This window comes from Lasiosphaeria miniovina, assembly GCF_030549165.1.
Source record: "Lasiosphaeria miniovina strain SMH2392-1A chromosome Unknown B0T26scaffold_2, whole genome shotgun sequence".
NCBI lineage: Eukaryota > Fungi > Ascomycota > Sordariomycetes > Sordariales > Lasiosphaeriaceae > Lasiosphaeria > Lasiosphaeria miniovina.
This window is the reverse complement of record NW_026848221.1, coordinates 4993704-5021188: the sequence shown is the minus strand read 5'-3', so window position 1 is coordinate 5021188 and position 27485 is coordinate 4993704. Positions and strand designations below refer to the sequence as shown.

At 54.6% G+C, this 27485-nt stretch overlaps 8 protein-coding genes across 8 annotated transcripts; 3 read left to right on the top strand and 5 right to left on the bottom strand.

Moving 5' to 3' along the window:
* Positions 1-1380: 1380 nt before the first annotated feature.
* Positions 1381-2964, bottom strand: B0T26DRAFT_638668 (uncharacterized protein; the record flags this gene model as incomplete). Its single annotated transcript, XM_060437063.1, has 1 exon — positions 1381-2964. One exon carries the CDS (start codon positions 2962-2964, stop codon positions 1381-1383), a length of 1584 nt encoding a protein of 527 aa, XP_060301090.1.
* A 2315-nt stretch (positions 2965-5279) lies between these two features.
* Positions 5280-5738, top strand: B0T26DRAFT_697333 (uncharacterized protein). Its single transcript, XM_060441387.1, has one exon. It carries the CDS (start codon positions 5386-5388, stop codon positions 5548-5550), a length of 165 nt encoding a protein of 54 aa, XP_060301089.1. The 5' UTR covers positions 5280-5385; the 3' UTR covers positions 5551-5738.
* Positions 5739-6456: 718 nt separating this feature from the next.
* On the bottom strand, positions 6457-7585 carry B0T26DRAFT_164637 (uncharacterized protein). The gene has a single exon (XM_060433521.1). It carries the CDS (start codon positions 7221-7223, stop codon positions 6600-6602), a length of 624 nt encoding a protein of 207 aa, XP_060301088.1. The 5' UTR covers positions 7224-7585; the 3' UTR covers positions 6457-6599.
* Positions 7586-8874: 1289 nt separating this feature from the next.
* B0T26DRAFT_164608 (uncharacterized protein) lies at positions 8875-9365 on the bottom strand. Its single transcript, XM_060433520.1, has one exon. The coding sequence runs from the start codon at positions 9232-9234 to the stop codon at positions 8989-8991; it is 246 nt and encodes an 81-aa protein (XP_060301087.1). The 5' UTR covers positions 9235-9365; the 3' UTR covers positions 8875-8988.
* A 7645-nt stretch (positions 9366-17010) lies between these two features.
* On the top strand, positions 17011-19161 carry B0T26DRAFT_604239 (mitochondrial protein Pet127-domain-containing protein; the record flags this gene model as incomplete). The annotated part of the gene is made up of 1 exon (XM_060435795.1): positions 17011-19161. A coding segment is annotated over one exon (2151 nt), but the record flags the coding sequence as incomplete, so codon positions are not given.
* A 1386-nt stretch (positions 19162-20547) lies between these two features.
* B0T26DRAFT_164248 (uncharacterized protein) lies at positions 20548-22911 on the bottom strand. The gene is made up of 3 exons (XM_060433518.1): positions 21876-22911; positions 20850-21814; positions 20548-20794 (listed from the first exon to the last, which is right to left on the bottom strand). The coding sequence occupies exons 1-3, from the start codon at positions 22432-22434 to the stop codon at positions 20666-20668; spliced, it is 1653 nt and encodes a 550-aa protein (XP_060301085.1). The 5' UTR covers positions 22435-22911; the 3' UTR covers positions 20548-20665.
* Positions 22912-24471: 1560 nt separating this feature from the next.
* On the top strand, positions 24472-25550 carry B0T26DRAFT_748479 (uncharacterized protein; the record flags this gene model as incomplete). Its single annotated transcript, XM_060444970.1, has 2 exons — positions 24472-24672; positions 24738-25550. 2 exons carry the CDS (start codon positions 24472-24474, stop codon positions 25548-25550), a joined length of 1014 nt encoding a protein of 337 aa, XP_060301084.1.
* A 363-nt stretch (positions 25551-25913) lies between these two features.
* Positions 25914-27111, bottom strand: B0T26DRAFT_164440 (uncharacterized protein). The gene has a single exon (XM_060433519.1). The coding sequence runs from the start codon at positions 26910-26912 to the stop codon at positions 26205-26207; it is 708 nt and encodes a 235-aa protein (XP_060301083.1). The 5' UTR covers positions 26913-27111; the 3' UTR covers positions 25914-26204.
* Positions 27112-27485: the final 374 nt, after the last annotated feature.

Genomic DNA, 27485 nt, shown 5'->3' with positions numbered 1-27485 from the left:
GCGTACGAGTACTAGTCAAGGCTCAAAACGCCGGCCGACTAGAGGGGTAAGCCCTCTTGTTACGGACTTTGTTCAAGGTACTTAACGCACCACCATAATTACTAGCTAAATTAAGTACTCCTGCTTTTATAAATAAACCACATGCCTTCAACTACATAGTACGACACACAACGTGCCAACAACCCAGAAAGTCGTTCGAGCAACCAACAAGTGAAGCCAACCCTATGCAAGTGCGTGCACTGCATCATCCATCCTCCACGCTGAGAGCAAACGGACAAAAGTAATTCCCAGAGAGCAAATTAATTGGCTGCCCTTGGCTGCCCTCTCCTCCTTTCGGCGAGTCCCAAGATCCTCCCAGACGTCCAAGCGTCACAGGTCTGGCTCGTGTCACCTCGGGGAAAAGAAAAGAACTACCTGACATATCCATGTCTCACCACCTAATTGGCTGTTGGCGGGCTTCTTTTGCCATTCCATCCGGCCTGCGGTCTCAGTGAAACGGGTTTATTGCTTTCTTCTGCCGCACACTAAAACTCTGGTCCAGAGCCCCCTCTCGCATCCTTTCTCCTCCTGGCCTTGCTTCTCCTTTCCATCTTTTGAGCATCCTTCTTTTGCTCCTTTAGAGGTCCATCATCTTTTGGCGCTTTTCGACTCCATTATCGATTTTCGTAGCCGGATCCGAATGTCCTCTTGCCTTGCTTTCGCACCTCTTCACACCCCAAGCCCCTCCAAGGCGGTCAGTCGAACGGGCACGCGAGCAGCTAGGCGTATGGTAGCAACGAGGGGGGAAATATTTCTATATTGACCGTCTCTCGCAGGAGCGTCCGATAGACCACGATCTTCAAGAAAAATCTTTGCTTCTAGTCTCCAAAACCCGCAATGGGGCCGCAGCATGACACGGCATGATGCAGGATGCCGATTTTATCCTCCTTATTGAGGCTAGCTTCCTCTGCCTCCGACTCCTAGGACTTCCAACTAAGCTCTAGCTCGTGCGTCCCACCCACTCGTTCCTTCATCCAGCCCAGCCAACCAGCCAACCGTCGCCAAAGAAAATGCAGTAGTGTCGACACTGGGCAAAAATAACAAAAAGAGAAGAAATAAAAAGGCTGAAGTAAAAATGGGTAATTCACAGAGATATCCAATAGGATACTGCAACGAGGTTCCCGGATATCGCGCTAATATCGATGTTACGTCCCGTCTTCGTCCAACGCCCGCTACCTTCCAGGTCTATAACAATATCCGCCGCTATGTTCACAGTTTATCATTGGTTCGTTCATATTATCCTCAAATCCGGGCTGTTCGTGGAGGGTGTGTGTGTGTGTGTGTGTGTATGTCTTCGTCAACGTCATCATAATAGTAGGTAGGTGATTTGTCCACGCTGGCTCACGCAGTCTCCACTCGTCTCCTTATTTCCACGAGGGGATTAGGAGCGACGGCCACGGGAGGGCGCGTCCGCTTCACACGAGATTCCTCGTTATCCCCAGTGGGGGGGGAGCTGGCTGCTCCGAAACTGCTGGACCGGGACATCTCTGTCAGTGGCCGTTTTAGTGACTGCTGCAGCGGCGGTAAGATGGTCGTGATGTCTCCGGCGGCAGGACGATCAATATCATCGATCGCCATGTTGTTAGTAAATGGATCAGTATCCAGCAGCGAGTCGTAGGCCCAGGCATCCTCGAGGCCTTCGACAAAGACGGGCGAGTGCCTCAGCGTGTGCCAAGAGATGGTATGCTCTCGCATCGCAATGTACAGAGAGTCGATAACACCGCCGCCGTCGCACACGGCACAGTGGTCGACCAAGAACTTGTGATCATACGGCGCCTCCACCATGTGGGGTTCGAGCTGGCGCAGCATGGGGAGACCCTGGAGCGTCTCGGCGTCGCAGAGCTTGGCCTGTAGAGGCATCCACTTGCGGCCCTTCAGAAAGCTGCCGAAGTCCCTCTCCACGGCCGTGGTGAACGAGACCGCGTCGTAGCCATGGACCGGAACCATCCTGTGAAGGCCCCGAGAGAGACACCGCTGGTAGGCGTTGGTGTTCCTCTCGAAGGGCATTGCCACAGAGGCATGGGGAAGAAGGGAGATGTGGACGGTCCAAGCGCCCGTGGACCGGGCAGACGCGGGGAGCGGTTTCGGCACCTGCTGGAACGGAATGTCGCCGCGCCTGGAGCCGCCGCCGTGCCATCGCCCGCAAGTGCGTGTCTCGGGCGATTGTTGGGGGCGAAGATCGTTGTCGGAAGGGGCGCCCCCTACCCCTAAAGGGCCTAAAGGGCCCAAAGGGAGGTTTGGGCGAACAGTCGTGTCAGATGTTGACCTCCTCCGCAGGCGCCGCTGGTTAGGCCTCGACAGGGCTATCTCTTGGTCCTCGAGAAAAGTTTCGGTTAGGTTTTCGATCCGCTCCTCGAGACTGATGTCGGCATCCCGGAGCTCGAGCTGCCCAGCGTGCAGCATATCAAGGCGCTCGTCGTGTGCCCCGAGCTTGTCGTAAATTTGACGAAGTTGCTCATCCTGCTCATAGTTCTTGCGCTCCCCTTGCTCAATCGAGCGCCAACTGATGCTGACATTCCGGTAGGTTCCCTTGATTTGGTCCCCGAATTCCTCCCTGCTCTTTTCCAAGTGGTCTTCCACCTCGTTCAGCCGCGTGACGACGCTGTCGAGCACATCCTCGTGTCCTTTAGAAATGTGTTCCTCTAGCTGCTGTATCCGTTTCCGCAGGAGCTCCAGTTCATGTTTCTGTTCATTGGATGGCTCTACCTCCTTGGTGTGGTAGCACGCCAGGTGACCACAATCGCACGTGGCGCTCGGGATGCCTCTGTTGAGGGAGAAGCCAACACAGGCACACCGCTGGCCCTTGATTTCGGGCAACAGCAAAATGTACCGGCAATGCCCCTTGGGCATCCTAGACTCGTCCACCTGGCCGTTCACCGCCACCTGAAGCGGCGACGGAGACGACTGTGCCGACTTGTCCGACATGATAGATGACTCGTGGGAAGGCGGCAACCGGACAAGGACGTCTGCAGCCCACGACACACGCGCACACGCGCGCACACAGAAGAGTTGATCGACGGGGGTTCAAGGTTTGGTGGAGAGCGAGATCAACGACCAACGACAGCCGTGTTTTACTGTAGCTCAGGCATGGCAGTGACGAGATATACTGGAGTGCCGGAGGGAGAGATGTCCATGTGGAAGCGGCTTGGCAAGAGAGGTTGATGGACGGACTCGGAAGTCAAGAGACCATCAACGAAGGAGATGCCGAAGGTGGGAGCGCCGGGGCCTTTTGTGTGGATGTGGACGTCAACCAAGAGGGAGGGAGGGGTGGGTTGGGTTGCCCTGGTGGGACCGGGAAGGGGGTGGGCGGCTCTGTCCAGGGAGGGACTAACTACCCGCGCAGGCCGTATTTAAGGTACATCAAAGGGATCGCTGGGAAATGCAGGCGGTATCGAGTTGATGAGGCGCTTGTGGGCCGGCTTCTAGACGCCAGCATTTGCGAGGACCAAAGCAAGGCAGCAGCAGGAGCAGGAAGAGAGGATTATCAGGGACCAGAGATAAAAGGCAGGTTTCCGGCAAGGTTGCCCTGGGGGCTTTCTCGGTGAAATTCTGGCGCAGCCCCAAATGCGGCGGTGGATCTGATACCGGATACGGTGCCGCCTGATAGACAGGCAAGGTTTCGAAGCGTGCAGAATCAGTATCGCAACGTCATTTGATACGCCGAGCGAGGGTTGCGAGGTTGCAACTTGGCGGGCGAGCAGCACCGTTTGCTTCCCGTCGTGGCGCAGATAAGTAGGGCAAGGAAGGTAAGGTAGTTAAAGGTATCCCGACCCTAGGTTCTGACGTCTGACCGACCGACTGGGGGGAGTCGGCCTGTTCGTTGGTCCAGTGCGAGGGTCCCGATAGCGGGCGAGCCAGTCAGTGCCGCATGGCACGGCGGGAATGTAGCGTCGTCTCTTCCGAAAGGAAGATAGGTGGAAGGTAAGGTAGGTACGGATAGTGGAGGAGAGAGACGAGATACGGACTATCCGTAGATAGGCAAGATACAGGGTGCGAATCGGGCCCAGCCAAGGGGTCGCGGCGCAGGGCAGCAAAGAGCCGCTGACGGAGTAGCCAATGTACAGTACATGCAGTCAGGACGCGCAGAGGAAGATGGACAGTCTGCGATGTTTGCGTCTGTCGCGTGTTTGGGGTTGGGTATGTATGCGATCGAGGAGGACGGAGAATGGGACGAGAGCGCAACGGCCTGAACGAACTGAGATGGACGCAGCAACAGAGATAGCGACCGACCGACCGACCGACTGACCGATGCTGGGCGGGCAGTGGAGGATTGAGCGAGATAAATTGCACCATGGCTGGCCTGCTACAGGCAATCCGCCGGCACACTCCCGCGGCGGGCAGTCATGTACATAATTGCAGTCTAAACTGGGCTAGGCGGGATGGGGGCGTAGGGTAGGCGAGGTCGAGAGTACAGCTCCTGGGATGCTGATAGGCGCGTCATGCCGTTGCTGCCATTAGCAAGGTACCAGCGACGCCACCTGTCCGATCGCATCGTCCAATGTTTCTGCCTATGCTGAAAACCGACTTTATCGGCAATTGCGATGTAGTGTGAACTGGAACTGGAACTGGAAGCTTCAGATGACGCTTCCCCCTGTCTGCCGCCTACATAGTAGGTGGTCGTGGCTTGGACTATTGCCCTAGGCTTGGCTGGAGCGATCGACCATGTTTCTTCTTCGAGCACGCACCTCAGTCCCGGGCCGGACAAGCGTTCGCCAGACTCGCCCCGCAGGCACGAACACATGAACACACGAACACACGCAAGAACGCACGTCAAGAAGGCTTTCAGGCCACCAAGGAAACCATTAACAGCCAGTCATGACGGCTGCGCGCCGTCGCGCCACCCGCCAATGTAGACACAGGTGTCCAGCGAGTTACAAATACCTTGCAACTTACCTGGGAACTCTTGATCCGCGGTAGGTAGTGCTTGCTGCGGTGTGGTGTGCCGAATATCGCTGCTATGTAATACATTATGGAGCAGGTGCGCGCATTGAGAGAGAGCTCTTGCAAGCGCGGGGGACGTGGAGATGTTGCGGGAAGATGGGCAGGAGTGGGTACCTACCCGGGTAGGTTTAGTCTGATGAACCTCAAGGCACAACGCGGGTGTTGGCAGCGGCGGCGGCGACGACAGTGGAGACGTGGAAAGATTGGAAGGGGACGGACGGCTGTTCGCTTTTCCTTTTAGGTGGCCCAGAGCCAGAGCCAGAGCCAGAGCCAGAGCCAGAGCCAGAGCCAGAGCCAAAGCCAGAGCCAGAGCCAGAGCCAGAGCAAGAGCAAGAGAAGCATGAGCCAGAGCCACCTCCACGGGCTGCTCCTTCCCCCAAAGCCCCTCCACTCCCGCATAGAAATATGGCCCTTGGCCCCTTCCACTCTTCCAGGTTGCTCCACACGCCCCAAATCGGGCCAACTGGGTCTTCTGCCCGTTTGACTTGCCAAACAAGGCCTCGCAGCCCTTTCCGCCTGGTCCGTGCTGGCCAGGGGGGTTTGCCAGTGTTGGCGAACGGGAGGCCGTGAATCTGCGACGTTATCAGCAAAAGTGACACGGGGCGACGGTCGGACGGGCCTTTTCGACAGGGTGCCAAGGGTGGGACGCAGCCCCGGCCACACGAACCGCCACATGGGCAACTTGTCCCCCACACGGATGGTTTTAATATGGACAGCGTGCTGTGGGGGTCCAAGATAAGCGTTTGTGCAGCCTGAGGCGCCGAGACCAGCAGGGAGTGGAGCCCAGGCGGCAGGCGGCCGAGCCGTGAATCTGAAATCTGAATCCATCGTCAACCACCGGCCTGGGCTCTAGAAAGCAGAAACCCACACGCGATTGCTTGGCGGCCCGCAATTGCGCTGCTGCGCGGCCATGCACTCTGCAAACGCAAACTGCATCCTCCCCGCCAGCGCACTCCGCTCTCCCAGCCGGGCACCAGCAAACCTGCCTGCCGATGGAATGGAAGGTGGCCGCTATGCAAATTTATCACTACCAAATGCTAGTGCGAATACCTACCTCACCTACCTCAATATTAATAGGCAGCGCAAACCGCGGCAGCAATCACCGCCTTACCTAGCTACGGCAGCTACGGCAGTCAACGCCGGGTGATTCGAGGCTAGTCCCAGGTTCCGTGAGGCTCCATGTCAGGGAACGCTCCCCATTCGGCCGCCGATTGCAAGATAGCCAAAGTACCGCCCGTCCATGCGGATAGCCTACGAATGTTCAGGAAGACAGGATGGAACAAACGCACAAACCACCTATCCACTCTCTCTACCTTACCGCCGTTTAAGTTCATGGAAGTCCACACAACAGGTCACAGAGAGTGCGCGGTGCGCAGCGCAATGCAGTATGACAGCCAAGGTACGTAGGGCAGTTCAGTTCAATGAACAATCAGCATGAAGCAGATTTTTAGGCCAAGCCCGAGCGCCAGCCCGCCCGCTTTGCTGCCTGCCTGCCTGCCCGCCTCGACTTACCTTATCTTGCAGCGACTCCGTTCCACGTTCCACATTCACGTTCCACGTCCCAGCCAGTCTAGTCTGTCTATCCGCCCGGCCTGTCCCTTATGGGGCGCCGGTCCGGATCACGGAAACCGTGTCCTTCTCGAACCCTTGCCCCCCTGGACAATCTTGGCTGCCGTCTGGCCGCCCCCCCTTACGCAGACAGGAGTGAAGCGTACGGAAGGATGGATGTACATACGTAACACCGTTTTCGCTGCTTGTGTGTCTCGCTGTCTGTGAAATCTCAGCCAGCCTCTGATTGTTCGCATCTGATTTGCAACAATGTGGCACCCGGCAGCACCCAGCTCCCCCCACCGGCTTCCCATGTCGTTTTGATATGCCGGCAGGTGTGCGGCGCAGCATTCCGACATGCTCGGGGAGTTGTGAGACCAAGTGTGCAAGGAGTGAGAGGTGCGTACATAGCTCCCTATCGATCGCCGAGCGCCCCCTCGGCTTGAGATCGACGGGGCGTTTCGATCTGTTGGACAGCTCGGGACATTTTGTTCATGACCCCCTCCCTCCTCGACGACAACTCGGGCTTCTGGTGTCGGACACTTATCTATCAAGGCTTGCACAGCCATGCAGGTGCAACAGGTGCGAGTAGTATCAGCCCCTCTGGACGCCCAGAGAGCGCCGCTCACCGCTCCCTTGCTGCAATGGATGCTGCTGCCCGGATGACGGGTCGGCCCCATATGATAAGCAGACATGGCCCAACGAACGAGACCCAACGACGGCGGGACGGACCATGGCGGCACGGACGGGTCTCACAGCAGCGCGCGCATCGCGCTCTCTCCCTGGCGGGTACCCAGACTTGGCATGGGCGATGCAGCGAGAGATGCTCAGTAGAACGTCGTCAGTCGTCCAGCGGCCTGGTAACCAAGATACGGATTGTTCCGTGACACGCCATCAAGACAAAAAAAGTCAGCCATTTCGGGTACCTGCTGCCTCGTCGTGATACCCCCACATGGGTGGATAGGGTAGCTGCAAGGCGATCCTGACAGAGTTTTACCACCTGGCGGAACGTCCGAGCTTATATCGCGATAGTGCCGCGAGATGGTGTCACTGAGGAGAGCTGACCTGAAATGGCCCAACTCGGTGTCGATTATTACCCAACTCATTGCAGGCGGAGTCCCGCTTGTCGGTTGGCTCGGCCCAAGTGCTCCTCACGGTTGGGCCAGCTTGGAGGCAAGACGATAAAAATACGCAGTCTCGGATTCCAGCCTTGTCCTTGCTCCTCGTAGGCCGTTGCTGGCGGATTACGTGCTGATGCGCCCATCGTGGTCAACAAGCTTCCAGATCATTGCCAAGAGTCATCGCCGATTGCATCTTTATCTGGTTGCCGTTAGAAGAGTCTCTGGTTCGGAGTTGCTGCTGCTGCGACACGGCACAGAAAGCCTTGCTTGTAATCCCGGATGATACCCACATCATGCTATGGCCCGGCCTCAAGCGAACATGTCCTGCTGCTATAGATTAAAAATGGCCTTCCTCTGGGCCTTCTGTACAACACAATACATGGCGGGCGATGCGGACGTGGGTTTCACTCGGCGGCGAGCCGCAGTTCCAGACCCATGGCGGACCGCTCTGCTCTAGTCGAGAGAGACGCTCAAAAGGGATGGGCTGGCTGCCGTCGTGCCGCCGCCGCCAGGCCGCTCCTCACCTCTCTCGGCCTGTTGTCAAGGCAAGCCCCGGACTCAGCAGGACTGCGATAGCTGCAAACGGAACACTGCATTTGGCCTGCGATAGAGTGGTGCAACGCGACCGACCTCTCAGAGCGGGACCCAGGTAGTCGGCATATTGGCATTGGAGCCCTGCCCTTCTGTCATTCTCTGAAACCAAACCGACATCCATGTTCCATACGACACACGGTGTCAACATGTATGTAGCTCGACTGCGAGGATAAACAGCCCAGACTGCAAGAAGCGGCCATCGAACAGCTCTTTTGATAACGTACGGACGGATATACCCGGCAGCACCTAGGGGAGCATCGCGAGTCGTTACCTCTAGAATTCAGCCTCGGCGGATACATCCCACGACTAACACGCCAAGCAACGCCATTAGGTAACCTAATTGGTAGGGCAGGCATGGTGGTGTGGTGTAGTTGGTCTGAAAGGGGGTTAGGGTAAAGGTAAAAAGGGGAGAGGGTTGAGCGAGGTTCACTGTTCAGGTCCGTCACCATCGCCACCCAGCCCAAGGCAGCTCGGCCGAAGTGAGCTAGCGAGCGACCGGCCCTTCTCCGATCCCCCATTCCCCACCAAGCCGTCCGCCGTTGAGTGTCTTGTAAAAGAGAAAAAAGAGCCTACTAAAAATATGACAGATCATTAAAAAAGAACGGGAAAAGGTGGGGCCCCTCCCCATACGGGAAACTCGCGGAGAGGCTTCCGGCCGATTTGCAAATCCCTGCCTTTCCTTTCTAGCGCGCGCCGCCCCGCGGCGAGAGAAAAAGAGAAACGCCATCGCCATCGCGGAAAATACTTATCTGAACCCGCGTACGGAGTACTGCGCCGTCGTATGTTGACGACAGGCCGAAAGAGGGAGGAGCAAGATAGAGATGTTGTCGCACGACAGCTGAGGTACTTTCCCTGTCCCCGTCGTGCAGTACATACAAACAATGCGTGCCACAAGATTGGGAGAGAGGTTTACGCGGGATCGGGACTGCAACAAGACGTCAAAATTAAGAATGGGGAGGACAAGGAGAAAGAAAAAAAGAGGCTGCTGCATGGCGCCCCGCGGGAGAACAGGGGACGACAAATCATGACGACTGTGTTTTATTTATTTCGGAGACGCCTCTCTCGCTTGGCCCAAATCTAAGCAGAAGATGGGGGCGGGCGCGAGGGCGTGGGAATAGGAAATATATATGAAAAAAAAAAAAAAACAACGAGAAGGGAGAGAATCACATTCACTCACTCACCTTGTATACTACACCTCCTCATCACATCACGACCACGGCGGAGCCCTTCAGAGGAAGTAGGGTGCGCGTATAATCAGCGACGATTTCTCCCATTTGGTTTAGATACTATCGCCGGGCGGACAGGCATACACGCCCCTCCCCCTCTCCCCCCCCTCTCCCCACCCACACACAACCCACGCGCGCGCGCCCACACACACACAGACGCCACGCTTCCACGATCGCCGAGTCCGGATGCATGCCGTTCTATCCCCGGCGGGAAGAAGGTCCCCCCTCCCCCCTCCCCCCTCCCCCCTCTCCCTCTTCCCAAGGGCCAAGGGTTTCAACATCTTTGTTCCTTGTAACCCTTTCTCTCCCTAAGGAATATTGGATGCTGGATATTCAATATTGGTGGATATTGTATGATGAGAGATTTAAAACACACGCACGCACACACACGCACACACCTGCCTGACAAAGTACGTACGTACGTGGTATACGGGCTCGGTGGCTGGCTGATCCCCATCTCTCTGCTCTGGATGTGGTGGTGGCGGTGGGATAGCACATTGTTACGTTAAACTGTGGTGTCTTCTTTCTTTTGTGTATGTGTGTGTGTTATCTGTGATGGGTATATTATTGCATTGTTCACGAGCCGGGTCTAATGAATGAATGGATGGATGGATGATGGAGGGGGGGCTTCGCGTTGACGACTCCTCGGAGCATTGATTTGTATTGGCGGGGTGGGAGATTGATCCATGGGATGGATGGATGGTGCTTTCTGTTTCCCCATGGGCGGTTCGAAGCGGTTCAGTGCAACTGTGTGCTCAATAACCCGAGTCTATGACCGTGACTGAGGCAGCAAATTGCAGTGGCGAGGTAGGTTTGTAGAAGCAAGTAAACATATCTAGAGCTACACGGCATTTGTGTGTGCGAACGGACAATTTTTAGATCTGATATGGCGGCGACAAGCAGACGGGGCGTTTCGGAGTAATAGGTCGAGCAGCCAATCTCAGGAGACATGTGTGTCTGCAGGACACGGTGATCGCATGTGCATCACCCAGCTGAAGGGGTCTGGATGTTTGGTAAACACATCCTTCCGTACCCTAGTAGGCATTGTCCTTGTGCATACCGTTTCTGGCATGTCCTTCCCCGAGGTAGCTTAGCTAGCTGTATCCAGTACGGCGCCTCGGGGTGGTGTAGGCCGAGTTGTTTGTAAAGAAAAGTGTCCGATGCGAGTTGAGGGGACTGCCATGATTGTTGTCGGCCATCATAAGTTGGACTCTGCACCGTTCACACCACCCCATCCATCGTTAGGTAGTTATCTCACCTTTCAAGCACCACTCTCTGGAATGGCTGCCGTCCAGTCGTACGCCCGGGGTGGCTTGGCTGGCCGGCCGGCGGTCCAGCTCAGTCCGGGTTGCAGAGAAGAGGGGAGAGAGACACATGGATACAACAAAACACACCCTCCGGGTTTTTCCTTTCCGGATCCAATTGTCCGGGCCTTCCCTTTTTCTTTCTAACTCTTGTCTCGTCTTGTCTCGTCGTCTCTCCGACCACGCCCGTCACACCGCTTCCCTGCCGAGACAACCGGTCAGATTAGGTAGGTAGGTAGGCAGACAAAACAATAGATAGAGAGAAAGAGGTTGATAACCCACCAGAGTCAGACCGATACATCAGTTCAAGACAAAAGATAAGGCAGAGCGGGTTGTGGCATGACAACCTGGGAGAGGACTGCGTACAGACAGACAGCGTAATCTCAAAGGTAGCATGCACACCGCAACCACGCACCCCCCCTCAGCGTCAGCAGTTTATCTCATCAGCACTGTGGTCAAACCAGGGGTCACTGGTCGTTTGTCATCGGTATGTCTATTACGTAGGCGGTTGCGATCAGAGTATGCCAGTTTGCGGTTATACTGGTAGAGCTTCCAACACAGGTAGATAGCCAGACCCACCCCCTTATTAAGAGAAAGTACAAGAATGCAAGGCCTTTGGAAATTACCAAGCGGATTTGGCTATTAAATGAGGCTCAATGAACTGTCACCTCTAATCTCCCCTTTTTCGACAGTCTGTTAGCTTCATTTCAACATGTTTATTTTGCAAGTGAAATATGTTGTTTGTCCAGACGAGAAGTTAAAACTACGAGTCTTGCTTGCGCTCCCTGTGGCAAAGATAGCACACCCTACAACCGGCGTCTATATCCCTTGTGTTCTTATTCTTGTCCACTTCCTTTGACGGGTCATCCCTCGCCCGTCCGAAAAAGTCTCTTGAACATCGTGCCTTAGGCCAAGGCATTGGCTAACCGGGCATTTCTCTCCGTGCTGCTCGAGATAATGGGCAACGGCGAGCAATAGGAACAGGAAACAGGTGATGTCCGGCTTTAATGACGTGACTCACGGGGCGGTGAGGAGGTTGCTTTGGAGATACCACTCATCTGATGCTTCACTCCCAGTTCCACTTCTGGCAAAAGACTTCGTGGTTCAACAGGCAGCCGGCTTTCGGAGTGAGCGTGATAACGAGGCATCATGTAGTTGGGTTAAGGATCCGTCTCTTATCTAATTCCCGCTCCGTGGTGATGCAATGGGAGGTGGAGGAATAGGGACTTCAACATGGCCTTTTGGTTCGCTTCGTTTTCCCGTACCTCCCTCCGTTTCCTCACCACTTCTCCAGCCAAGTATCGGAACATCCAAGGGAGACAATGATACCAAGGCCGCGGAGGGTTTAAGTACCCCAGCAGAGAAAACATCCTCTAATTGTTTGTGACGAGGGCGGGGACCACCCAAAATGTCCCCCCGGCCCCCTAAACCCTAAACCCTCAGGATAGCAGGTGGTCTGTTCCAAAGTCAACGAGTTTGTATTGACCTTATGTAACATGGCTGCTCCCGCCATTAGCCGCCCAGAGAGCAGAAGATGGGTGGACCCCGTATGTGTCTGTCGCATCACATGTATGGCAGATGCCATGGGAGGTCAATCACAAGCTGACACCCCAATGACCAGAGAACGGACAGGTATGGGTTGGAATACGTCGGGCATCGACGTGTAGTAGCATCGCCGCATCGGCATAACGACACAAGGAAGAACGCCGAGGCTATGGGTGTGAGAGACAGTTAATAAAATCGACAAGGGTCTGAGAACAGGCTGTGGCCGCCGCCGCCGCCGCCGCCAAAAAAACCGGCGAGCTTGGTGCGTGCATATTTACCAACCTACCTTAACCTCGCTGCGAGGGTAGACAATCACTAACACACGGGTGGAGATCGCAGCTTTATCTCGCTCTCTCTTCCTCTGTGACAACAGTCTTGGAGATTCTTGTCAATGGCCAACCGTGTGTCGAGGATACGTGACCCCGAGGGTTTACGGCGCGAGACGAAGCCGCCGGGCGAGATCAAACGGTGGCACCGGGGGAGAGAGCCTTGGCCAGAGAGTCAGAGACCAAAGCCAAGGCCGAGCCGCCACGGCCCGTCGTCTAGAAGAAGAAAAGTCCCAAGAGTGAGTGAGTGGCGAGCGCGGGGGAACGATCGCCATCCGTAGTCCCCTTTCCCCAGCACAGCAGGGAAGGGGTTTCAGCCGGGTGCCGTTGCCACACGAAGATTGAGAACGAGAACCAGGGTTTGTCTCGCGATTAGGCCCACTGGTACATTATGGCGATCTTGGTTCGCGACGGGAGACTCCCGTTGCTTGGCATATCATGTCCGTGTGTTTTGGGTGGTCTGCCACTATCTGATGGATATGACAAGAATCGTGATGGCTGATGGGACGGCGCTTGTTTTCCTTCTTTTGGCTTCTCCCGCCCCCCTTTTTTTTGGGGGGGGGGGGGCCGACAGCCTACTGGGCGGCCGAGAAGGCCCCCCCGTCAACCCGGCTTGGGGTTTTGTGAATGCCTCTGCATTCCGCCTCAGTATAGAAGTATCGGGGATTTTCCGTCTCAGGCATTTCCATTTTAACGCTGGGACTTTCTAGGCCTGTGGGTCAACCGACTGTGCATAACCTAAGGATACCAAGGCTGGCTGGCTGGCCGAACAGAAAGCGGGTATAGACGGAAGTTGCTGCCAGAGTCGCCCAGCCAGGGCAGATAATGAAAGGGAGATTTGGCGAGGAAACTCGGGCTGCGAAAGGGAAGGGAAGATACGCGACGTTGAATCCCAACGTCGCAAGCCGATAACCTACGAATCCTTCGGCACGAACTAAATAATAACAATAGATCACAAGGCCGGACGGTTCCGCAACAAGATGTCCTGGACCAGTACGCTAACCGTGTACTATTCTATCTCCTAACGCTAACACGGATATCTGCTCGTCAAAAAGGCAAAGAGTGACTCCAAGTGGCCTCTCCGGTAGTTCCACCACATCTGCACCGTCGATCTCTAGCAGTTAAAGAGCGACTCTACGCAGCCCCTCCCTCAGATTTACCAAGTCCATGTTCTCGAATGGCATTTGGAGAGCTTCAAAAATGCGCCGAATAGTAAAGACTAAAAAAATGTCAGCTTATATCCCATAGATAATGTTAGAATATATCGCATACCATCCATCTCATATAGAGATCTCAAGTCTCTTGGGAACTCTGCGATTTCGGTCACAGTATTGACGTCGAGTAGTGGTGATAGGTTCGCGTGGACGTCTATGATGATAGCCGCCCTGTTTCGGTGTTTGCGCAGCTCGTTCTCGCGCCTTGAGATATCAGCATAAGTACTGAAAGATAAGGGCGGAGGACCTACGAGGCAATGACGCGGAACAGGAGCAAATTGTTATTTGCGCGGAGATCCGCGTCGAGAGACGTGACCCTGGCGTCGAGAGATGTGACCTTGGCGTCGAGAGATGTGACCTTGGCGTCGAGAGATGTGACCTTGGCGTCGAGAGATGCGAGCTGGACGTCGATAGATGCGAATTTATTGTCAATAGCTGCGAACTTGTTGTCAATGGATCTGAACTTGTCGGTAAGGAATACCTCGAGGGATATGGGCCTCTTGTCCATGGATAGGACGAGTTTGAGAACTTGGTTCAACTTATTGCCCTCTATTTTGATAGCGGTAGTATTAATCGTGGGGTTTGGGTGGGTTATGGGCTGGACGTTAAGTAGAAGAGGTGATGCCGTTAAATTATTTACGAAAGTTATTTACGGACGTTGGTAAGTTGTGAGCGGTAGTTGGGGGATAGGAAGAAAAATGGCTGCGCTTTATACCATGAAAAGACTTGTAAAGTCAAAACGGAAGGTTCAGATGCCAATATAGTTTTAGAAAGTACTTTTCTGCGTAGTGGGAATCTGGAAGCTCTGTATTTGACAGAAAGAGCGCTGCAAGTCTTTGAAAGCTGGGTTGGTAGGAACATCGGGTACCGAGGAAAGTCGACCTGTAGAGGGGAGTCTTGAGAGAGGATATTATCGTTGATCGTTGTAGTCGTTGAAGGCCACTGCTCGCCCCGCTGGCGACACGTTCTCTCGGCGACGGTCTTGGCTGAGGCAGTTTTATGCCTTGCCCAGGACCCAACACAATGAGAACAGGATACAACACAATGAGAACAAGATAGAGGAATCTGGGTTTATTTAGAGATCTATAGCATATCTAGGAAGTAATGCCAAACGATCGGGTGGCAGCCGGACGAAGCGGAGGTCAGGTTTAAAGGGTTTGGGAGTAGAGCGGCAGTGCTTCCTGAGTATTCATTAGCATCTGAGGCTATTGGAGAGGAAGAGTTTGTAAAACTGCTCGCTGGTGAGAAATACAGTAGCGGCATGCTGTATGCCAGCTAGCAGAGGACATACTGTGCTGGTGCAGGTGGAGGGGAAAGGGAGGAAGAGCAAACCAGTCGAGCCTCAAGGGCATCAAGGAGGGCAGCCCTCGAGAGCCCGCGCCGAGCCATCTGCTCGAGGCAATCTCACGCTCGAGAAGGGGCTCGGGGCGGCGTCTCTGGCCTCGCCGAGGCGGGAGTTGTAGGCCGCGCGTGCCTCATCCGGGCGGAGTGGCTACCGGCAAGGTCTCTTCATCAGGTTCAAGTTCAGCAGTAGAGCTAGCATTATACCGCTTCTTTTCGCTCGTTCGCGATTTGAACTAGGAGGCTCGGGGATTAAAAGTCACGAAATATTTCGATCGCAACCCTGGGGAAAGGAAGGAAAAGTCGAGGAATCTCGAAATGGGCAAATGAACGAGGAGATTTCCCTGCTAGTTTAGGTAGATGGCAAAGGACTGTGCTCTCTTCCCCGCATAAGAAAACCAAGTAATACTTAGAAGCAGGGACCAGGGGATTGCGAGTCTGGGTGATCCTTTTTTTCCTCAGTCACGCTGGATTTCCTTACTCCGTATCCGTAATGCGTAGGTAGGTAGGTATCCAGACTCGAGCAAGACTAGTAAGTTGGTAAGGTAATTACCTTGCATAATTGGTAGAATCACTAGGTAGTAGCGGTATCCTAACCCCTAATTACCAAGTAATACAGATAAGCGGAGGGACAAAAATTTTTCGGTGTTAGGCCGAGCAACGCGTCAAGATGAATTGCAGATTGAAAATTGACGACAACCGCGTCCCGTCCACGACCGGCCCAGCGACAACCGATCGAAAGCGACGCCTGTCTGTCCGCTCCCGATCTACGCTACGCTGTAGCCCGGCGACGTCACTGCGCGGATTTGGCCAGAATGTTGCAATTAACTAGGCGAATGCCTCGAGCGCAGCCACAGGCAAAGGCACTGGCATTACGGTCTCGGTCCCAACCGCAACCGCAACCGCAACCGCAACCGCAACCGCAACACCATCCTCAACCGCAGGCCCAACTTGTCTGTACAGCATGCCACCAGGCTTTGCTTCGGGCCCGGCATGCTTCGTCGCTTAGCCTTGCAAGGTCGTCGATTGTTGCCCCAGCCTCAACCTCAACCTCAATCTCGCCTGGTGCCTCCTGCCGCCAGTACTCGGCCGCGACTGGCGCACTGGCCGTTGACTCGGCCTCAATGCCCGACGTTACGGCCACGCCCCCCCAGACCATCGATACAATAGCAACGACGTCTCAGGTCGAGACAGGGCCAGAGCCGGGGGCGGAACCTAGAGCGGCAGCGTCGACTCGGATCCCGAAGAAGAAGAGAAAGAAGAAGAAACCAGAGGAGAAGGAGAAGGAGCAGCCGAAACAAAATAGGCCCCAAGGGAATCAGGACCTGTCCAAAAAGGATCAGCTGGTCCAGGACGCCAAATCCCAGCGGTTATTAAAGAATACTCTGCGCGTGCTTCAAGAGCTCGAGGCGACCCAGTCGTCTCCCAAAACAAGAAGTCAAAAAACGCGTGACTCGATGCTGCTCGAGGGCACCTTGGCCATCTTGAAGAAGGTAATTCCCGAACAACTTCAAGACGCCCAGCCTCCTCAGCCAAATACCCCAGAAGAAAAAATTGTGAGAGAAGTGCTCGCCACTCGCAAACAGGCCCCCGTTCGCAAAATACACTCCGAATCAAAGCACTATGCCATTAAAATAATTCCCGCCACCGAATCAAAACCACCAAAAATTACATGGCTGCCGCTAAGCAGCATTCGAGGTTCGACTGGCATCGGGAGCAGCCCTCCAACGAAGACACGGAAGCCGACGACAAAGAAGCCGACGGCAAAGAAGCCATATCTCGCAGATCGTGCAGGCCGCACAAAAGCCGCGAGATTCTTTCCTGACACGCTTAGACTGGATCCTGTTGAGAAACCACAGCCTCCGGTGCCCCGGCTATCATACGGGCTGGACCGTGTGCTCTTCAACCCCGGCGTCTACCAGCTTCAAGACCCCCGGTCTCGCGTCTTCAACTTCGATCCCTATCTCGCCCGCATTATGCCGGCCCAAGAGTTTGACTTCGATGCGCTGAAGCAGTTCGTCAGCTCGTCCAAGGACAAAACCCTCCACGCCATGGCCTCGGAGCTTGGAAAGAGGTATTCAGGCTCTACCTCGAGCATGACGGCCGCCCTGAGCCATTTTCACTTTCTGCTCTCGTCCTGGCGTCCCATCAGCACCAAAGCTATGTCTCAGGACTTCGAAGTGGACTCGGAAAAATTCACCAAAATCACGCGCGCCCCCGCCGCCTCCTTTCTACATTACAAAGACGGCGTGTACGCCATTGATGCCGACAAGGAATTCGACATGGCCAATCTCCTGAGCTTGCTGGGCAAGTCCATGGAGAAGCTTCTGACACTGCCCAAGGAGGAGTTCGAAAAGTACCGCAAGACCAAGTCGGACCAGCTGACCCACGCTCAGCGCAACGACCCCGAGGCCTACCATTATACCACCATGGGCGACTTTATGATGCGCTCCCAGCTTGACGCCTATGACCCGAGGGTGCCCGGCACCGGCATGTTCGACCTCAAGACCAGGGCTGTGGTGTCCATCCGCATGGATATCCAAGGCATCAAAAAGGGCGCCAACTACGAGATACGCGGGCGTCTTGGCCAGTGGGAGTCCTTCGAGCGCGAATATTATGATATGATCCGCTCTGCCTTTCTGAAATACTCTCTGCAGGTCCGCATGGGCCGCATGGATGGCATATTTGTCGCCTTCCACAACACGGAGCGCATCTTCGGCTTTCAGTACATCAGCCTGCCCGAAATGGACCAGGCACTGCATGGCACCACCAACACCGATCTCGGCGACCAAGAGTTCAAGGCCAGTCTTCACCTCTACAACGAGGCTTTAAACCTGGTGACCAAAGAGTTTCCCGAGCAATCTCTGCGCATTCACGTTGAGACGAGAGAGGGTGACCCCCCAAGCATGAGGATATTTGCCAGACCCGTGACAAACGACGAGATTGAATCCATCCAAGGAGCGCAGCGCCGTTACGCAGAAGAATTTGAACGAGAAATAATGAATGCAGGTCTTGGTTCCCGAGAGGACGCCGGTCCGGAGGCGGTCGAAGGGGATACTGTTGTTGCCGAGACCGAGGACACGGCAAGCCAAGACGTGTGGAAAGACGTAATGCTCGAGGTCGAGCACACGCTTGAGGACCAGGAACAGGGCGTGACAGCAGTTCGAGAGGCTATCGAGTACGCACTTGAGCACAGTGGTCTTCTCCACAGCTGCACTAGCGACGAGGCGGGTCACCACCTCGATGAGCTGTTAGAGGCCCTCCTCACAAGTGGTGGAGAGGTTGTGACTGAGGGCTCCGAAGGACAACCGCAGACCTCTGAGGTCCGGTCATCTCTGAAAGAGCTTCTCCTCAAGCTGGCCGCTCAGGGCAAAGCTGTATCGAGTATTCGACAGACTGAGCAGCAAATCGAAGATGACGTCACGGATGATTCCATAAAGCTTCGCAATTTCGAGACTATTCTGTCCGAGCTGGCTGAAACGGCGCGAGACAGCGGCAATCTGGCGGAGCCATCATACGAGCAAGACGACGGAACGTTGGAAATGTCCCCCACGGAAATTCCGCAGTATAATGGCCCCCTTTGTTGCTTCGCCCTCACCGTCAAAAATAAGGACCAAAGGATCCCTATCGAACGGCCAACTGGCCACGCGGATGAGAAGTGGTCAATCGAGTACGCTTTTGACAAACTCTCGGATGGTCGTGCCAGGATGTTGTACAAGCACACGTTGGCTCGCCGGGCGAAGGAGTTCCAAGCCAAGCCGACCGAACTCGCTAAAAAGTCTTGGTACGCCATGTGGTCGGGCCTGCTCAGCGAGTACAACGACAAGGGCCGCAAGTACAGGGATCTTGAGACGGCTCGCGGCCAAAAACATCCCGTCCACGTGTACGGCATTGACACGCCGTTGGACTGGGAGTCGGTCATGGAGGGACCGGCCGAGGAGCCCTACCGCCTGTGGAACGGCGACGGGCTCAGTGCCGGTGATGGAAAGAAGTGGGACACTAGCAGCGAGAGAGAGGCTTGGAACCAAGACCTTCGCGCCACCGCCCAAGAGGAGAGGATGGAGTGGAACCGGCAGCAGCGGGCTTACAAGCGCAAAGTTCGTGCAAGGAGGGCTACCGAGAAACTAAGAGGATTCCGCTTCTACACCGCCAAGTCAGGTTGAACTAGCAGGCTCGGGGATTAAAAGCCAGCAAATTTTGCGATCAAGATTGCGGGGAAAGGAAGGAAAAGTGGGAGAATCTCGTAATGAGCAAAAGGACGGCGACATATCCCCTGCTTACTAGTTCAAAGGTGACTTGGCTGAGGAGAAGCGGTAAATGTCGCCCGCCCAGTTCGTGGACTGGCGGCTTCTGTATCACCACTCCCTGTTTTTGTATAATACGGACAGCACAAGCATAGAGAAAAGGGGTCATGGATGAACAGAACACCTACATGTTATGTATATATATATAGATACCAAGATGTAAGAATATAAATTAAAACAGTGTACATTGTATTGTGTAGCTGGAGGAGTGTATATCATGGGTTGGGTTGGGTTGGATTGGAACAAAGAAATGTAGATGAATCTACTACCCAGTCAGGGCCCATTACTTACTGTGCTTACCTAGGTATCCCGCTTTCTCGCTCTCAACTCGGCATATCTGGCTCTTATGATAGACACGTAACACTGTATTACAAAGTACCTCAGGTAGCTAAGTGATGTAAAGCTAGGATCAACCTTGCTATTACCCCTATCTATGTAACTCTCTACATACCCAGTACCTACCTACGTTCCTAGATGACAGTGTCTAGGAAAGCAACCGCTTTTCTTGCTCTCTTTTTCCCCACGCCACTCCGGTCTTGACTCGACCCACCGCGCCAAGACAACAACCTATTGGCAAGCAGGAGAAGTCTTGGGAGACAGTAAGGTACTTAGGTGCCCAGTGGTGTTCACTGTTATACTACATGAAGGAACAGCGATACTCAAACAACGTGCTCCATATACCTTTTGAGCATCCAACTCCAACAAGGGCGACAGGGTCGACTAGAAGCATTTACACTTGCTTATATATTGATATATAGACACGTTCCCGGGTGAATGCAAAGGTGACACGCACCCGGGCGGATATAATTGTTCTTCGCTGGTTCCAAACAGGGTCCCTCCACGACCTGGCCCAGTCAGTGATGGTTTGAGGCCCCCGTCGTGAATGAAAATAAGAAAACCCCCCGTTTTACAGCCAGTCTGAGGCATTTTGGTTTTCTTTTAAGAATTACTCCTCCATCCCATGACCGAAACAAATAAAATAAAAACATGAGAAAAAAACCCCAGAAAAGGAACGCCAGTGCTATGCATAATCAAAACACTCACAGGGGGTAGGGGTATGAGTTCCCCTGTAATTCCTCCTCCCCATATCTCGCAACCAAATTCACACCAGAACAAGGGGTTCTCTCTTAATGACCACTCAGTAACCAAAACAGCTCACTCCTCACACCTGGATCCGTGCCCAGTGCTCAAGAAGATCAAGGATAACTGCGTCACGCCTGCTGTGCTGGGCCGGCGTCGCGTTTGGCGTCGTAATGTTCAAGTTGCCAGTCTCGCACCAGTTGTTGACGGGCTAGTGGAACAATGTTAGCATAGGTAATGACAATCAGAAACGTGGGGTTTCTTACCAAGCAGCTCAAATACTTGCACCAGTCGCAAGTATTATGATAGATGTAAAAGTTGTTGAGGAGCAGGATGAAGACGACCAGCACGAGCACCAATGCGCCGACTCTCAACAACCACCAGGCCCACCAGAGCGGTTTGCGCCCCTTGAAGAAGCCGAGGGGATTCTTGAGGAACGACGGCGGGGCACCCTGAGAAAGGAAACCGTTGTTTACGTGAGCGTAGGGCACGTCCTCGCCGATGCGTCGTCGGAGAGAGTTGGGTGAGTGGAGCAGGCAGATGCCCAACGCCAAGCCCATCAGAAATCCGCCAATGTGGGAGAAGTTGTCCAGACCTGGCAGCAAACCCAAGACAAAAGAAATGACGATGTCCAGGATGATGAACATGAGATCCTTGACCGGCTTCTCACGATCCTTCCACGAGTAGAGAAGATCGAGGAGAGTCAGGGCAATGACCCCAAACAATGCTCCAGACGCACCAGTCGACGAGATGCCCGTAGCAGCAAAATTTCCGCCCATGACAAACCCGAATATGCCGGCGCTGATATAGACGAGGAAAAAGCGAATCGACCCTATTGACCTTTCCATGTCCCTCCCCAAAGTCATCTGAAGCAGCATGTTGAAGCCGATGTGGATGAGGCCGGCGTGCAGGAACATGGGGATAATGAAGCGAAACCACTGGTTCGGCTGAGGACTCTGGTCTATCGTCGCCGTCGCGTTGTAAAAGGGCTCGGGGACACCGCCAAAGCCGCAGAGATCCGAGAGGGTGCACTTTTGCGACGGGCTTTCCGGGTCAAGTGTCGTCGTGTTCGGGCACGGCCACTGTATGCGAACATGCGAGTTCTGCACCCCCACCGTGTTGTGCATGCAAGGCACGAATCTGGCGCCCATATTGATGAGTATGTATGGCGACGGACCGATCATGGGGTTGAACGAGGGCTGCGTCATTATGGGCGACCCAGTGACCGTCGCTGTAGCGTGGAATGGCGTGTTAGCCTAGGAAGAGGACAAATGCAGGATGGGGATGCCTACCGTTCTTCACGATCTCGCCAATAAAGACGCCTACTTGAACTACGGTCAAGAGGTAGACGACAAAGGGTATCCTCTTGTTGTTTGCGCCCAGCATTCCCAGCTCGCCGAAGCGCACGCGGCCCTTGCGTGATTTCTTGTTCTGTGGCGCCTCATAGACATGGTCTTGCATCTCGGCGTCTTTGGGTAGATTGCTATGCCTCTGGGGCTGTAGGGGAATGTCATCTGCAGGGTGATTGTAAGCCATCTCGTCTGAAGGGATCCGCTCAAGACGGTAGTATTCCGAGTCCTGCTGACTTAGTTGATGTTGGCTCGAGGACGGAGTCTGGTGCGTGTTCGCCGGGTAGACATGGTCGTCGAAGACGGTCTCGAAAGGTGACGGACCTGTCCCGCCCGCTCCTGGTGAGTGCCGATCGCCAGTCGCCAGATTCTGTTGCGAGGTGTAGGAAGGAGGGGCCGGCGGATACGCGGATGACTGCTGTTGCCCGTCGTAGTATCCCGACATTCGCGAGGGAGTCGGCGCTGGCAGGGGCTTCTGCTTGTAGTAGTCGTTTGCGGCCATGGCGGTCGTCGAGGGGTTGCCTGCGTTGCTGGTATTTCTAGAGCCGCGGCTAGAATTTTAAACCCGGTGTAACGAAGCACCCTCCAAGCGTCGCAGAACAAACGACTGGACGCTCCCAAGCAGGAGCAAAATTCAAAGATCCTTAACCCCTAACACGTGGGAAGTCGCAGACAGAAAGGACGGAGGGCGGCCTCGTCTGCTGCAGTGGCGAGCCCGATTTCGAGAGGACAGCGAAGGTGGTAACTTCCGGGTAGGAAGTCGGGTCAGGTTGAAGGAGAGTGGGAGCAAGATGGAGAGAGTGGATCAGGAGAAAGCGTTGCGATTGATGTTTCGTCGGCCAAAGCGGTAACCCCCCCTGTCTTGCTGCTTTCAACTTGGCTTAGTGTCTCTCTAGGACAGGGGCCGAGTAGGTTTTTGCGGGTTGACGCGTCCGCTGCGGTAGGGTAGGGTACTGTACGCGGGATGGCGGGTGCGTGGAAGGCACCTTCGAGTTGGAGCCAGTCTGGTCCCGGGTCAAGGACGCGCAAACGCCGCGCACCTGCTCAACAAAACCCAACGACAGACAACCGAATCTAACGACCTTTGCAAGCGCAATGCTGGAATGATGCGGTGCTGCAATGCTGCAATGCGCTATGGTCCCGGGCCTCTCGGGGTTTCTGCAAGTCGAGGTGCCGTACGGTTTTGGAAATTGGAAGGGCGGCTCGGTCGACCCGCTCGATTGGCTGGCTGCCCGCGTTGGGTTTTGCGGGTTAATAAGGTTGTAGGTTCTTCTTGGGCGGCGGCGATGGCAAGTTTGTCGAGACTCTCAAACCTCCCAAAAGTGTAAAAGGAGAGAATGGAACGGGACAAGAATGGGCACGCGAAATCAAAAACGAGCCTAACAAGGCTTATCAATATCAGGAATTAGCTCAGCTTAGGTTTGAGGCTGGGCTGGGCTTTGTGTGTGTGTCCTGTCCTCTATTCAGCAGCACGGGTGAACCAGTGCCATTTCGTGGCTCGTGGCTGACGTAGTTGTCCAGGCAGAGGACGAGACGACCCAAACAAGCCACGCAAGAAGGGCAGTATAAGCTGATCATCGGTGGGGAGGTCACTGTTACGAAGGCACCCCATTCGGCGCAGCAAATAACCTGGATGCGTTTGCCGCATCGGACCAGCAAAAGAGGCCGCCACGGACACCGAACGGAATGGCCATTACGAAAGTTCGCGCTGGGGTATTCTGTTTGTTTTTGGAGACGCCAAGCGCGCCTGCAGGGCGGTTGCGGTGGTCACAGCCATGACTAGGTTCCCAAACGTTCATGTCGAGACTCCAAGGCATCTAAGACTGGGCGACTGAAGTTGGCCTTGTTGATCTCTCCTTACAACCTTTGCGTCTTGAGGAGTCTATGCTGTACGGCGTAGCGCAACCCCACATTGAAGGCCGTTCTGGCCTTTTGCCTTCATTCTTGTTCAGATGAAACAGGAGAAAAGATATGCATAAAATGCCAAGCGAGAGGCGAACACCACCCTCGTCTGGGGGCTGTGCTCCCTTCCTCAGCCGCAAACGGGACCAAAAGTCTCCATCGGATTGACCGACTAAGACGGAAAGCAAACCCAAAACAGAAAGCTTTCCTATGATGTTGTCCGTAGGCAGAGAGGTTTCACGTGCTTACCCATTCAAGTGATCGCTCGAGTCGTTTCCGTGCGAGCCAGATGATGGGATCTGGATTTGTTAACATGCGACGCTCTTTCCCTTTTTTTGCGCCTTTGAACAGGAAACTCGGGTACTTGGAAATAGTGGACTCGATCGAGATCGGATTGGACAAAGCAGTGGGGAAACGGCGATAAGATAAGGAAATGGTTCCACATTATTTTTCTTGAAGGTGGAAGCTTTTAGGTTCCATCGACGGAAACTTGAAGCTGCAATTCACTTTGCGCTGCACAATACATATCTACACCTCTTAATTTGCGCAGCCAATCGACGCTAGGCTATAACTTATTCATCACACTTCCCAATAAATACACAAATTCACAGCCCAGAGCCCCTTTGTATTGCTCGCCATGGCGAAAGGCCGCACCCGTGAGAAATCGGACGTGGACCAGAAGGTAAAGAAGGAAAAGAAGCTATCCGAAGACAAGGTGAAGAAATCAACCAAATCCAAGGATAGCAGTGAGAAGAAGGAGAAAAAGGCCAAAAAGCTTGCCAAAATCGAGGAAGCCCTGGACCTCCAGCCCGCAGCCGCGACCGAAAACGAGACAGAGGTTTGTTGGGCTTGTTGAAATCTTGTTCTTGCGCACGTTCTTATACTAACAATTTGGGTTGCCAGGCTGCCGAAGATTTTATGGCGCTTAACAGTGACGTCGAAGCCGAGACTAAGAAGTCTAAGAAGGTCAAGAAAGACAAGAAGGCTTCGAAGAGTGGCGACAGCGCTGCCATGAAAGACGAGGCCGAGCAAGCGGCCGAAAAGAATACCCCGGTGAGGGACAAGAAGAAGAAAGATGAGAAGAAGAAAGACAAGAAGATGAAGGCCGAAAAGAAGCAACCAGAGGACGAGAATGCCGACGAGCCCGACGAGGAGGAGGGTGGAGCTGCTCTGTTCACGATTGACACCAAGGGCACCAAATTACCCCAAAAGCACAAAGAGCAGATACCCAACCCAAAGATTGACGTCGACTCGTCCAGTTCAAGCTCAGATTTAGACTCAGATGACGAGGACAAGAGATCTAATGTAGGCCGCAGCTCAGTCACGGCCACTAAGGAGGATTCCAGCAACACGGCAGCAGAGGCCAGCAAACCGGAAGTCAAGAAACAGGAAGCCCCCTCGGGTCTCAATAGGAAGGCGCGCCGCCGCCTCCAGCTGATTGAAAAGCAAAGGGCGGTTATCCAGAAGCGTCTAGGCATCACATTTAGCTCGACGGAGCGGAACGAAGAGGTTGACGAAGCGCTCGCTGTCTGGATCCAGGAGAGAGACAGGGTTCAGGCCGTGGCCGACAAGAAGAAGGCGGACAAAGCCGAGAAGGACAACGCCCGCCGAAAGGGCCAAAAGATTGGCTCCGCCGAATACCAACTCAAGAAGCAACAGAGAAAAACGGCGAGAAACGCCAAGAAAGCTGGTGCGACCGGCGAGAAGAAGGCCTAGATCAAGGCCAGAGAGAGATGAGTAGAGAGAGTAAGACATGCTGTGGTTTATCAAACTATCCAGCGGCAGCTGTACTGTCTGAGAAGGCAGGCCGCTCCCTTCACTATCCTCTCCCATGGCCAAGGAAGGAGAAACGGTTGCTTACCGCCACTTCTTAGCACTGGCATGGTTACTTTCCAGGCCAGCATTACGTTTGGTATCTCTGTCTTTTGGGGAAAACCAGTCTGGTTCTTGCCATTGGCCCGGGGCATGGACTTGGTCTTTGCATTGTATATGGAGCGCGGGGAAGAAGGATGGGACTGTTTGTAGCACAACTAGGTAGTCAGTCTAGAAGCTCTTGCTACACAAATTCCAAGCTTGCTGCTCCTTTTTCCAAGCCCTTGTCTCTAACTGACCCAGAAGAAAGAACCTGGGGGGGAAGGGTGCTGCTAAAATAAACGCGCCGTGCTCTCCCATGCTGCCGTCGTACACTCGGATTACTTGGTACAGATACAAACATACCCATTGATGTTCTTTTTGCCGCCCTCCATGCTGTGCCCATCTCCATGGTCTGAAACACACCCAAAGCAAAAGCCAACGAGAGAAAAAAAATACAAAGAACAGGAAAAGGATAAAAATACAAGTCAAAAAAAGAAGACCCCCGCACTCATCCTTTCATTCCCCTTTCTCCCCCTTTCCCCCTTGTGTTTGCTCCTCCTTTTTAGTCTTCGTCTTCTCATCAGAACCACCACCGGCACCGCCACCGGCACCACGCAACCCCGCAGCCAGGCCCTGGTTCCACACCTCCCAGATCTGGTCCGTGATCATGCCCGAGATGCCCTTGCCGCCCTCCTTTAGGGCCTCGCGCTCCTCCTCGAGCCGCTGGCGCTTCCACTCGGGCAAGAGCTTTTCCCTCTCGCGGTCCTCCTCGGTGCCATGATCACTTTCCCTCACCTGCTCCTGCTGCTGAGGTACCTGAACCACCTGCCCCCCCTTGCCAGCCCCAGCGAGGTGCCGCCTGCGCTCGCGCTCGCGCTCCATGAGCTCCCTGTTGGCGCGGGCCTTCTCGGGCAGCGCGTGGGCGTTGAGGACGCCGGCCCAGCGCTCGTTGGACCGCGCGTAGATGGACTTGCCCGAGTAGTCATAGGCGACCTGGTTGAGCGACCAGAAGGCGCCGGCGCCGAGCACGGCGTTCTGCACCGACAGCGCGCCGCGGCCGCGGCCCGGCAGCAGCAGCCCCACCGGCGCGAGCACGGCCGCGACCAGCGACGCGTAGTGCACCAGCGGCGGCGTACCGTACCATTTATCGACTGCTGTTGTTGTTGCTGTTGATGCTGGCGGTTCTGGTGGTGGTGGTGGCGGTGGTGCTGATTCTGGGGCCATGGCGGCTATGTGTGGCTTCCGTTGTGCTGCGTTTGGTTGCCAGGGATGCCGGAAGGCTGGGCTTCTCGTGGCGGGGATGCCTTTGGTGCTATTCGGGTGGCTCGCTGTCGAGAAGAGAAGAGCAAAAGGCTGGTGGGGTTGATATCTCCAGCTTGCCTGTAATGGCGTGGGGATGTGGAAAGGTTGTCAAAGCTGGGCCAGAAATGAAGCTGTAATCGCGCTATCGATAAGGATAGCTAGAGGGTGGATAAGGCTATCTCGAATGATCCGCCCCAACGCCGCCGCCACGCAGCCAACCCCTGACCAACAACAGGCGCTACGCGGCAAATGCAATATACTGTGTATCTGCTATAACCCACCCCCTTCCCAGTCTCGCCAAAAGGCTGAGTCGCGTACGCGAATAAACAATAGCTACTAATACTCCATATACCCGGTCCCTACCGCCCGACCCTACCAAGTACCAAACCTGGTTTCGCGCCTTCAGGACTACAGCTATAGTAAGCATGTGAGAAGCTAAATTCCAAGCGCGTAGGTGTCCGCCGTATGTAGACACACAAGTAATGCCGTCCCGTC

What these genes read in the sequence shown, in the direction of transcription:
- B0T26DRAFT_697333 (XM_060441387.1), top strand. Translation starts at nt 5,386, where the DNA reads ATGGCCCTTGGCCCCTTCCACTCTTCCAGGTTGCTCCACACGCCCCAA.
- B0T26DRAFT_164637 (XM_060433521.1), bottom strand. Translation starts at nt 7,223, where the DNA reads ATGTCTGCTTATCATATGGGGCCGACCCGTCATCCGGGCAGCAGCATC.
- B0T26DRAFT_164608 (XM_060433520.1), bottom strand. Translation starts at nt 9,234, where the DNA reads ATGCAGCAGCCTCTTTTTTTCTTTCTCCTTGTCCTCCCCATTCTTAAT.
- B0T26DRAFT_164248 (XM_060433518.1), bottom strand. Translation starts at nt 22,434, where the DNA reads ATGGCCGCAAACGACTACTACAAGCAGAAGCCCCTGCCAGCGCCGACT. An exon ending in TGGCGAGATCGTGAAGAACG is followed by an intron (nt 21,815 to 21,875) that starts GTAGGCATCCCC and finishes TCCACGCTACAG; the next exon opens with CGACGGTCACTGGGTCGCCC. An exon ending in GCAAGTATTTGAGCTGCTTG is followed by an intron (nt 20,795 to 20,849) that starts GTAAGAAACCCC and finishes TTGTTCCACTAG; the next exon opens with CCCGTCAACAACTGGTGCGA.
- B0T26DRAFT_164440 (XM_060433519.1), bottom strand. Translation starts at nt 26,912, where the DNA reads ATGGCCCCAGAATCAGCACCACCGCCACCACCACCACCAGAACCGCCA.